Source organism: Scyliorhinus torazame, chromosome 17, assembly GCF_047496885.1.
Source record: "Scyliorhinus torazame isolate Kashiwa2021f chromosome 17, sScyTor2.1, whole genome shotgun sequence".
In the NCBI taxonomy this organism is placed as follows: Eukaryota; Metazoa; Chordata; class Chondrichthyes; order Carcharhiniformes; family Scyliorhinidae; genus Scyliorhinus; species Scyliorhinus torazame.
In genome coordinates this window covers 74,173,921-74,186,082 of record NC_092723.1, presented here as the reverse complement: position 1 = coordinate 74,186,082, position 12,162 = coordinate 74,173,921, and the positions used below count along the sequence as shown (strand labels likewise).

Below are 12,162 nucleotides of genomic sequence, written 5' to 3'. Positions count from 1 at the left end.
TGTTAGGAAAATTGGGGAAATAAGAAGTGATGTCTTGAGGAGTGTACCTATTAGAGAGAAGGAGGTGCTGCAAGTATTAAAGCGCATCAAGATAGATAAATCCCCGGGACCTGATGAAATGTATCCCAGGACGTTGTGGAGACTGGAAAGGAAATTGCCGGCCCTCAAGCGGAGATATTTGAATCATCGACAGCCACAGGAGAAGTGCCTGAAGATTGGAGGGTCGCAAATGTTGTGCCCTTGTTTAAGAAGGGCTGGAGGGATAAGACTGGGAACTACAGACCGGTGAGCCTTACTTCTGTAGTGGGTAAGATGTTAGAAGGTTTTCTAAGGGACAGAATCTACAGGCATTTAGATAGGAAAGGGCTAATTAGGGAAAGTCAGCATGGCATTGTAAGGGGAGAGTCATGCCTTACAAATTTGATTGAGTTATTTGAAGGAGTCACCAAGAAGGTAGATGAGGGCAGTGCGGTCGATGTTGTCTACATGGACATGAGCACGGCCTTCGGCAAGGTACCACATGGTAGGTTGTTGCAAAAGGTTAAATCTCACGGATTCCGGGGTGAGGTAGCCAATTGGATACAAAATTGGGATGCCGACCGAAGCCAAAGGGTGGTTGTGGAGGGTTGTTTTTCAAACTGGAGGCCTGTGACCAGCGGTGTGCCTCAGGGATCGGTGCTAGGTCCACTGTTATTTGTTATTTATATAAATGATTTGGATGAGAATGTAGGAAGCATGGTTAGTAAGTTTGCAGATGGCACCATAATTGGTGACATAGTGGATAGTGAAGAAGATTATACAAGATTGCAACAGGATCTTGACCAATTGGGCCGGTGGGCCGATGAATGGCAGATGGAGTTTAATTTGGATAAATGAGAGGTGATGCATTTTGGTAGATCTAATCAGGGCAGGACCTACTCAGTTAATGGTAGGGAGTTGGAGAACGTCACAGAACAAAGAGATCGAGGAGTACAGGTTCATAGTTCCTTGAAGGTGGAGTCACAGGTGGACAGGATGGTGAAGAAGGCATTCAGCATGCGAGGTTTCATTGGTCAGGATTTTGAAAACAGGAGATGGGACGTCTTGTTGAAGCTGTACAAGACATTGGTAAGACCACACATGGAATACTGTGTTCAGTTCTAGTCACCCTATTATAGAAAGGATATTGTTAAACTAGAAGGAGTGCAGAAGAGATTTGTGAGGATGCTACCTGGACTTGATGATCTGAGTTATAAAGAGAGATTGATAAGCTGGGACCTTTTTCCTTGGTGCGTACGAGGCTTTGGGGTGATCTTATAGAGGTCTATAAAATAATGAGGAGCATAAATAAGGTCGTCAACATCTTTTCCCAAAGGTTGAGGAGTCTAGAAATAGAGGGCATAGGTTTAAAGTGATAGCGAAGAGATACAAAAGAGACCAGAGGGAAAATGTCTTCACACAGAGGGTGGTGAGCATCTGGAACAGGCTGCCAGAGACAGAGGAAGAGGCAGGTACGATTTTGTCTTTTTAAAAAGCAGTTGGACAGTTACATGGGCAGGGTGGGTATAGAGGGACATGAGCCATATGCGGGCAAATGGGACTATCTTAGTGATTGAAATTGGGCGGCATGGATAAGCTGGGCCGAAGGGCCTGTTTCCATGCTGTAAACATCTCTGACTCTATGACTCGATTGCAATGCCGACCTGCCCAGGTTTCTCGACACTGTGGATGCAAGATGAGACATCGGGCAGGATTCTACGCCCCTCCTCAACAGTTTTTCCGGCCAATGGGTTTTCCATTCTGAGCAAACCCAAGCCGGCTGGAAATCCTCAGGCGCGGGTGCTCTGTCGGCGCAACGGAGAATCCCAACAGCGGGGAATCCAGCCCATCCTGTTTCCCCGAGGGTGTCGGAGAACCATCAGCAGGGTCATCAATACCGCCTGGCAGGCAGTGTCAGTGGCTGTCAGTGTGGGCAGCGTGACCAGGAAGACCAGCATCCGATGTAGGAAGACGAACAACCTCCAACAAGTACAAACATACAAATCACTAAAGGTCGCTCACATTCACAAGGCCATTAAAATAGCAAACAAAGCACTGGGTTTTATTTCTAGAAGGAACTGAAAAATACAAAACTGTGCTAAGCCTGTACCAATCCATGTTAGACCATATTAAGAGTACTCAATGAAATTCCAGTCACCATATTATAAAAAGGATATAAAGATAGGTGTTATGGGTCAGGGTTTAGAGAACCCCAAAGTGTATCATGGAGTTCACCTGACCCACAACTTTTACTAGATTGTGGTATGGGGAGCACACGGCCCACACTACAGGTGTGGTACAGCAGAAATGGAAAGTATTTTTTAAAGCAAAACAATGTTTCTTCTATGAACTCAAGTTAACCTTTTTTACATACAGTGAACATCTGAGCAACCATTAATTCAAATACAACCCCCAAAGACTACAACACTAAGTAAACCTTTAAGCTTTCCTTGTTAACATCCATACGACTTAAAAACAAACCTTTATCAGAAGCACATCAGGTTAAAGTCATTACTGTTATTAGTTTTAAATCACCAGGATCGATTTACAGTCTTTAGATTACAGAGAGAGATTCATACACCTGCAGCTATCCAGGTCTGAAAAGGAAACGAAAACACACCCTGCAGCAAACAGCCTAAAACAAAAGTAAAAAGCTGACAAACAGCCCAGCTCCACCCACACTCTGACATCACTGCAGTAATAAACACCCATTTCTTAAAGGTACTCTCACTACCGATACTTATATACACACCCATTTACAAACACCAATTTCTTAAAGGTACTCTCACATGACACCGCCCCCCCAAGAAAAAATAAATAAACCAACTTCAAGATATTTTCACCTTTTCACTATCCTTTAAGAAATGCACACAGTAAATATACTTTTTCGTTTCAAAAAACAGCACACACAAACAGCTATAATAATATAGTCCATTTTTCTTTCTGCCTCCAACTGAAATCCTTCTTGATTGACAGTCTCTTTGAACAAGAAAGTATCTGCATGATCCGTCCATTTCTCTACGCCGTGGCATTTCTCTTTAAAGTCAGATACTTTAGTTCAATTTGATCACAGAGTCCCTTGTAATTCTCCAACACAGGAGCATTGGTTATCACAGCTTTCAGGCAGTCAAATGCCTGTTGAAAGAAATTTTCGACGTTTCTTCAGCAAGTCCATCAGTGGAGCAATCACGCTACAAAACATTTGCACAAATGTTCGATCAAATTCACTCATGCCAAGAAATCGCATTATTTCCCTTTGTCTCGGGGTATTGAAAACTCCTCAATAACTGTTGGTTTCGCATCCCGTGTGACCATTCGATCATGTCCGATTGTATGGCCAAGGAAAGCGACTTGGGCTTTTCCAAATTCACTTTTGGCTAGCCAAACCCGCCTCCTGAAGTTGATCAAATAACTCCAGCAGATGTTTTAAATGTTCTTTCCGTGTCTGGCTGAAAATTACCAGATCGTCGATGAATACCGCACAATTGGGTAATCCTGAAACAATTTTGTTAGTTAACCGTTGAAATATGGCTGGGGCGTTTTCAGGCCAAATGGCATAACTTTGAATTGGTATATACCAATGTGGAGTCACAAAAGCTGAAATCTCCTTCGCCCTTTCGGATAAAGGTACCTGCCTGTAACCTTTAAGTAAATCCAGTTTGGAAATAAAAGCAGATTGTCCCACTTTCTCAATGCAATCCTCCAAACATGGGATAGGATAAGAGTCCGTTCTTGTAACTGCATTAAGCTTTCTATAGTCCACACATAACTGTTGGGTACCGTCTGGTTTAGGTACCATCACTATGGTTGAGCTCCATTGGCTGAAACCCACTTCAATTATGCCATTTTTAAGCATACTCTCAATCTCTTTGTTAACTTGTGCCAATTTTAAAGGGTTAAGTCTCTATGGATGTTGTTTGATTGGAACAGCATTTCCCACATCTGCATCATGTATGGCCATTTTAGAACTTCCCAATTAATCTCCACAAACTTGCCCATGTGATATCAATAGCTCTTTCAGGTCAGTTTGTTTTTCCTCTGGAAGGTAACTTAACAATTTATCCCAATTTTTAAGAACATCCTCGTTTTCCAATTTAATTTGAGGTATGTCAAATTCACAGTCATCTGGATTTGGTTCATCACTTTGAGTTAGAATCATTAAAACCTCCTCCTTTTTCTCTCCTTCCCTTTCAAAATACCTTTTAAGCATATTCACATGTCACACTCGGTGAGTCTTCCTTCTATCTGGTGTTTTTACCACATAATTCACCTCACTTAATTTCCTTTCAATCTGATAACGTCCACAAAACCTAGCTTTTGAAGGCGCTCCTACCACTGGTAACAACACTAAAACTTTAAACTTTATCTCCACTTGCTAAACTACAAACTTTGGATTTCTTGTCCGCTACCCGTTTCATCTCACTTTTGTGCAACTTTTAAATGTTGTCTAGCCAATTCACCTGCTGTATTTAATTGTTCCCTAAAATTTGACACGTAATCCAATAATGTAATTTCCAATTTCTCACTCACCAATTTTTCCTAAATCAATTTAAGTGGTCTTCTTACCTCATGACCAAAAATTAGTTCAAAAGGACTAAATTTGGTTGACTCATTAGGTGCATCCTTAATTGCAAACAGTACGAATGGAATTCCTTTATCCCAACCCTCTGGATAATCTTTTATCAACATTGTCTTTAATGTCTGATGCCACCTTTCTAACGCTCCCTGCGATTCTGGATGGTACGCAGTTGATTTAAATTGTTTTATTCCTAAGCTATCCATAACTTCTTTGAATAACCTTGAGATAAAATTTGATCCTTGATCCGATTGTATTTCTGTGGGTAGTCCATATCTAGTAAAGAATTTAAGTAACTCCTCCACAATCTTTTTAGCTGTAATATTACGTACTGGAATGGCCTCTGGAAACCTAGTAGACACATCCATTATAGTCAAAAGATATTGATTCACACTTTTTGTTTTAGGAAGCAGTCCTACGCAATCAATTAGGACCCTTGTAAAAGGTTCCTCAAATGCTGGAATGGATATTAAGGGGCTGGTTTTATCACTGCTTGAGGTTTTCCTATCACTTGACATGTGTGACATGATCGACAAAATGTAACTACATTTTTATGTAGTGCAGGCCAATAAAAATGTTTTTGGATTTTAGCATCATCAGGTATCACAGATGGGCAACCTAATCCTTCAAAACCCAGAGGGGAATGCAATTAAAATTAAAAGAAGAAAATTATTCCAACTGTAAACTTTAAAATGTCGATGGTACTGAGTTTCAATTTTACCTTGGATTCCAGTTTTAGATAACTTAGGTGTGCTTGTCATTGAAAAATGTACGCCCATGTCATCATTACGGCAGCCATTAGAATTCTGAAATCGTAAAATAAGATTATTATTGACACAATCTACTCTAATATTGAACAAATTCACTGACCTACTCCAATCATATCTGCATATTCATAACAGCAATATTTTCAGTCAAGTTTCACACACAAACATCATATTTTTTAATCTTTGTCCCAGATCTTTCTATCAATAGCACAGCTGTGGCTTACTGCACTGGCTACAGTTACTGTAAAAATACATTGCTTCCTTTGTCATAGATTGCAGTGTAATCAGCTCTCCTGATTGCGGCATGGATAGGTACATCAGCGAGGTGAGTAGGGAGACTGTGTGGAAAGGCGCAACTCAAGTGAAGCCACACACCTCTTTGATGTTACGAGATGAACCCTTTGAGGTCTGCACTCAGCTCCATGACAGATAAGCATAGAATCATAGAATCTACACTGCAGAAGGAGGCCATTCGGACCATCAAGTCTGTACCGGCCCTTGGAAAGAGCACCCTACTCAAGCCACACCTCCACCAGAACCCCATAAACCAGAACCCCACCTAACCTTTTTGACACTATGGGGCAATTTAGCTCGGCCAATCCATCTAACCTGCACATCTTTGGATTGTGGGAGGAAACTGGAGCAACCAGAGGAAACCCACGCAAACACAGGGAGAAAGTGCAAACTCCACAGTCAACCGAGGCTGGAATTGAACCTGGGACTCTGAAGTTGTGAGGCAGCAGTGCTAGCCACTGTGCTACCGTGCCACCCCAATTTTAAGTGTTTGGATACATGCAAGGACAAACAGCCCATTTTACATGTAAATTAAACTCGCTTATTGTCACAAGTAGGCTTCAAATGAAGTTACTGTGAAAAGCCCCTAGTCGCAACATTCCGGCGCCTGTTCGGGGAGGCTGTTATGGGAATTGAATCGTGCTGCTGGCCTGCCTTTGTCTGCTTTCAAAGCCAGCGATTTAGCCCTGTGCTAAACAGCCCGACAGTTCTCGACAGGATTCATAATGTGGACGTCCTTGAAGCTCAAAAAGAGGTGTGTAGCTTCACTTGAGTTGCACCTTGCCACAACATCTCCCTACTTACCTCACTGGTGTATCCATGCTGCAGTAAGGAGAGCAAGTTTCCACTGCAACCTACGAAAAAGGCACCACAAGAATCGGATTTGTGTGTAAGTGGGCTCACTGGATGCTGTCTTGCCGTTGTGTCTCTCAATGGGTGCGAACATCTCGTGCTCACAACTGTTGTGGGCCAGGGTTTCAAGATCTCCTGACCCACGACTTTTACTAGATTGTGGTTTGGGGAGCACACGGCCCACTCTACAGGTGTGGTACAGCAGAAATTTCAAATTTTTTAGAGCAAAACAATGTTTATTCTATGAACTCAGTTAATCTTTTTAAAACATACAGTGAACATCTTAGCAACCATCAATTCAAATACAACCCGCAAAGAATACAACACTCGTATGTAATCCTTAAACTTTCCTTTGAACATCCATAAGACAAAAAACCTTTTAACAGAAGCACATCAGATTTAAATTCGCTGCTGAGAGCAGTTATCACTCTGAATTCACCAAATGATCAAGAGATAGTCTTTAGGGCGACTTCCGGTTGCGGCGATGCGGAGCTAAGCCGCACGATTCGGCAGCTCCCGCAATTACGGACTTTCGGGCTCTCCAGGGGAGCCCCAATGGGAATTTTTCGAAGCCGTTCCGTGTGGGAAGGTGAGAGTGAGGTCCCCCTTCGCTGTACATGGAACGGACAAGAAGTGAAACGGCTAAAAATGCGGCGTTGGAGCAGCGAGAGAAGCGAGGGAAGAAAAACAAGATGGCGGCGGCCGGAGATAAAGTGGAAGGCAGGCCGGAGCTGCAAGAGTTTATTAAGCGCTGTTTTGAGGAGCTGCGGAAAGAGATGCTGGCGCCTATGCAGTCGGCGATTGAAGGATTAGGGATGACCCAGAAGACCCACGAGGTAAGATCCAGGAGGTGCAGAAAAAAGTTAATAAGAACGAGGATGAGATCTTGGGCCTGGCGGTGAAGTTGGAGGCGCACGAGGCGCTGCACAAAAGGTGGGCGGAAAGATTCGAAGACCTGGAGAACAGGTCGAGGAGAAAGAATCTTCGGATCCTGGGTTTCCCTGAAGGAGTGGAGGGGGCCGATGCCGGGGCATATGCGAGCACGATGCTCGAGTCGCTGATGGGTGCGGAGGCCCTTCCGAGGGCTTTGGAGCTGGATGGGGCACATTGAGTGCTGGCGAGGAGGCCCAAGGCTAACGAGCCGCCAAGGGTGATTGTGGTGAGGTTTCACCGTTTCACGGACAGAGAGAGGGTCTTGAAATGGGCCAAGAAAGAGCGGAGCAGCAGCTGGGAGAATGCGGAGATCCGAATCTACCCAGACTGGAGCACGGAGGTAGCAAAGAAGAGAGCAGGTTTCAACCGGGCCAAGGCGGTGCTGCATCGGAAGGGAGTGAGATTCGGAATGCTGGAGCCAGCACGACTGTGGGTCACATTCAAGAACCAACATCACTATTTTGAAACGCCTGAGGAGGCTTGGACCTTTATCCAAACTGAAAAGTTGGACTCAAACTGAGGGTTTGTGAGGGTGGGGGGGATGTTCGATGTTTGTTGTACACAGGGTGTTAATCACGCGCAGGAATTGTTCCACGGGTTGGGTGATGGATGGGGAAAGGGACCAGGTGAGAAGACTGTGCGAGACGGTGGGCGACGGTGCTGGAGGGAGGGGAGGCTCGGGGATGGGGGAAATGAGGGGGCGGGGCAGGCTTAGTAAGCGCGGGCTTTTTCTCGCGCTTGGGAAGGACGGAGGGGGGGGGGGGGCTGGAGGAGCGCACACTGATTGGGATATTCCCACACGGGGGGGGGGGAGGTCAATGGGACGGCGGGGGAAGCCGGGGTCAGCAGGAGTCAGCTGACTTACGGGAGTGTTATGGGGGGAGCAAAAGCGCTCGACATGGGTCTAGCGGGGGGGTGGGGGAGGAATAGGGTTACTGCTGCACTGGCCGAGGGGGAATTGGACACAGAAGAGGTGGTCGGGGCGGTGGGTCCCCCGTCTGGGGGACTGGAGGGTGAGGGCGGCACGGGCACGGGACTGGCCTACAAAAGGTGATGGCTAGTTGGCGGGGGGGGGGGGGCAATCCGGCTGATAACGTGGAATGCGAGGGGCCTGAATGGGCTGGTAAAGAGGGCCCGAGTGTTCGCGCACTTAAAGGGACTGAAGGCAGACGTGGTCATGCTCCAGGAGACACATTTGAAGGTGGCAGATCAGGTCAGGTTAAGAAAGGGATGGGTAGGACAGGTATTCCATTCGGGGCTGGATGCGAAGAACAGAGGGGTGGCAATATTGGTGGGGAAGCAGGTGTCGTTTGAGGCCAAGAATATTGTAGTGGACAATGGAGGTCGATACGTGATGGTGAGCGGTAAGTTGCAGGGGACGTGGGAGGTATCGGTAAATGTATACGCCCCAAACTGGGATGATGCTGGATTCATGAAGCGTATGTTGGAGCGCATTCCGGACCTGGAGGTAGGAAGCTTGATAATGGGTGGGGATTTTAATACGGTGTTGGACCCAGCACTGGATCGCTCCAGATCTAGGACCGGAAAGAGGCCGGCTGCGGCCAAGGTGCTTAGGGGTTTATGGACAAGATGGGGGGAGTGGATCCGTGGAGGTTTGCCAGGCCGCAGGCCAGGGAATTTTCTTTTTTCTCCCACGTGCACAAAGCCTACTCCCGGATAGATTTTTTTGTTCTGGGCAGTGCGCTGATCCCGAAAGTGGAGGGAACGGAGTATTCGGCCATAGCCATTTCAGATCACGCCCCGCACTGGGTGGAACTGGAGTTGGGAGAGGAGAGGGACCAACGCCCGTTGTGGCGGTTGGATGTGGGACTGCTGGCAGATGAGGCGGTGTGTGGGAGGGTTAGGGGGTGCATTGAAAGGTACTTGGAGGCCAACGACAACGGGGAGGTGCAGGTGGGGGTGGTATGGGAGGCGCTGAAGGCGGTGACCAGGGGAGAGTAATCTCCATCAGGGCTCATCGGGAGAAGATAGAGGGCATGGACAGGGAGAGGTTAGTGGGGAAGATTTCAAGAGTGGACAGGAGATATGCAAAGGCCCCTGAAGAGGAACTACTTAGGGAAAGGCGACATCTCCAGACGGAGTTCGACCTGTTGACCACAGGGAAGGCAGAGGCACAGTGGAGGAAAGCGCAGGGGGCGACGTATGAGTGTGGGGAGAAGGCGAGCCGGATGCTGGCACACCAGCTCCGTAAGAGGATGGCAGCAAGGGAGATAGGTGGAGTCAAGGATGGAAGGGGAGCTACGGTGCGGAGTGCGACGAAAGTAAATGAGGCATTAAAGGCCTTCTATGAGGAGCTGTACAGATCCCAGCCCCCAGCGGGGGAAGAGGGGATGCAACAATTCTTGGACTAACTGAGGTTCCAGAGGGTGGAGGAGCAGGAGGTGGCTGGTTTTGGGGGGCACCAATTGGGTTGGAGGAGGTGATCAAAGCTCTAGGGAGTATGCAGGCAGGGAAGGCCCCGGGACCGGACGGGTTCCCGGTTGAGTTCTATAGGAAGTACGTAGACCTGTTAGCCCTGTTGCTAGTGAGGACTTTTAATGAGGCAAGAGAGGGAGGGACCCTGCCCCCGACAATGTCTGAGGCGACGATCTCTTTGATCCTGAAGCGGGACAAGGACCCACTGCAATGTGGGTCGTACAGGCCGATCTCGCTCCTCAACGTGGATGCTAAGTTGCTGGCAAAGGTGCTGGCTACGAGGATCGAGGACTGTGACCCGGGGGTGATTCACGAGGACCAGACGGGATTTGTAAAGGGCAAGCAGCTAAACACCAATGTGCGGCAGCTCCTAAACGTGATAATGATGCCATCGGTGGAGGGAGAGGCAGAGATAGTGGCGGCCATGGACGCGGAGAAGGCCTTTGACCGAGTAGAGTGGGAGTACCTCTGGGAAGTGCTGCGGAGGTTTGGGTTCGGGGGAGGGTTTATTAGTCGGGTTAAGCTCCTATACAGAGCCGCGGTGGCGAGTGTGGTTCCGAATCGGCGGAGGTCGGAGTATTTTCAGCTGTATCGTGGGACGAGGCAGGGGTGCCCCCTGTCCCCCCTGTTGTTTGCATTAGCAATTGAACCCTTGGCCATGTCATTAAGGGAGTCTAGGAAATAGAGGGGGGTGGTCCGAGGGGGAGAGGAGCATCGAGTGTCACTCGATGCAGACGACCTGTTGCTGTATGTGGCGGATCCAGTGGAGGGGATGGTGGAGGTCATGCAGACTCTAAGGGAGTTTGGGGATTGTTGTAGTACAGTCAGGAGACCAGGAAAGGGGGATAGACGATCTACCGCTGCGGAGGGCGGAAAGGAGCTTTCGGTACTTGGGGATCCAAATAGCTAGGAGTTGGGGGGCCCTTCATAAACTTAAACTGACGAGGCTGGTGGAGCAGATGGAGGAGGACTTCAAACAATGGGACATGTTGCCGCTCTCGCTAGCAGGTAGAGTGCAGTCGGTCAAAATGGTGGTCCTCCCGAGGTTTCTATTTGTGTTCCAGTGCCTTCCAATTGTAATCACCAAGGCCTTTTTTAAGAGGGTAGGCAGGAGTATTATGGGTTTTGTGTGGGCGAATAAGACCCCGAGGGTAAAGAGGGGGTTTCTGGAGCACAGTAGGGACAGAGGAGGGTTGGCGTTGCCGAATCTGGGTGGCTACTACTGGGCAGCCAATGTGGCGATGATCCGTAAGTGGGTGATAGAGGGAGAAGGGGCGGCATGGAAGAGGTTGGAGATGGCGTCCTGCAAAGAAACAAGCCTGGGGGCGCTGGTGACGGCATCGCTGCCGCTCTCGCCGACAAGGTACACCACGAGTCCGGTGGTGGCAGCAACGCTAAAGATCTGGGGCCAGTGGAGACGGCACAGGGGTGCAATGGGAGCCTTGGTGTGGTCCCCGATCAGGGGTAACCATCGGTTTGTCCCAGGGAGGATGGACGGGGGGTTTCAGAGCTGGCATCGAGCAGGGATTAGAAGAATGGGGGACCTGTTCATTGATGGGGCACTGGAGAAGTTTGGGCTACCCCCGGGAAATGCTTTCAGATACATGCAGGTGAGGGCGTTTGTGAGGCGACAGGTGAGGGAATTCCCGTTGCTCCCGGCGCAGGAAATTCAAGACAGGGTGATCTTGGGTGTATGGGTCGGAGAGGGCAAGGAGTCGACGATATACCAGGAGATGAAAGAAGAGGGGGAGGCTTTGGTAGAGGAGCTGAAGGGTAAATGGGAGGAGCTGGGGGAGGATATTGAGGAGGGGCTATGGGCTGATGCCCTAAGTAGGGTTAATTCCTCTTCTTCGTGTGCCAGGCTTAGCCTGATACAATTTAAGGTGGTTCATAGGGCGCATATGAAGGGACGAGGCTGAGTAGGTTCTTTGGGGTAGAGGACAGATGTGGGAGGTGCTCAGGAAGTCCGGCAAACCATGTCCATATGTTTTGGTCATGCCCGGCACTGGAGGGGTTCTGGCGGGGAGTGGCGGGAACAGTATCTAAGGTGGTGAAAGTCCGGGTCAAGCCAAGTTGGGGGCTAGCACTATTTGGAGTAGTGGACGAGCCGGAAGTGCAGGAGGCGAAAGAGGCCGGCATTCTGGCCTTTGCGTCCCTAGTAGCCCGGCGAAGGATCTTGCTAATGTGGAAGGAGGCGAAGCCCCCCAGCGTGGAGGCCTGGATAAATGATATGGCAGGGTTTATCAAGTTGGAGAGGATAAAGTTTGCCTTGAGAGGGTCTGCGCA

At 48.3% G+C, this 12,162-nt stretch overlaps 1 protein-coding gene across 1 annotated transcript in view; it reads right to left on the bottom strand.

Moving 5' to 3' along the window:
* The window catches only part of sycp1 (synaptonemal complex protein 1), a 755,262-nt gene that overhangs the window by 718,859 nt on the left and 24,241 nt on the right, over positions 1–12,162 (bottom strand). The window contains exon 3 of the mRNA XM_072479793.1: positions 5,316–5,400. Coding sequence (XP_072335894.1) covers positions 5,316–5,400 — 85 coding nt within the window. The remainder of the gene's footprint in view (positions 1–5,315; positions 5,401–12,162) is intronic.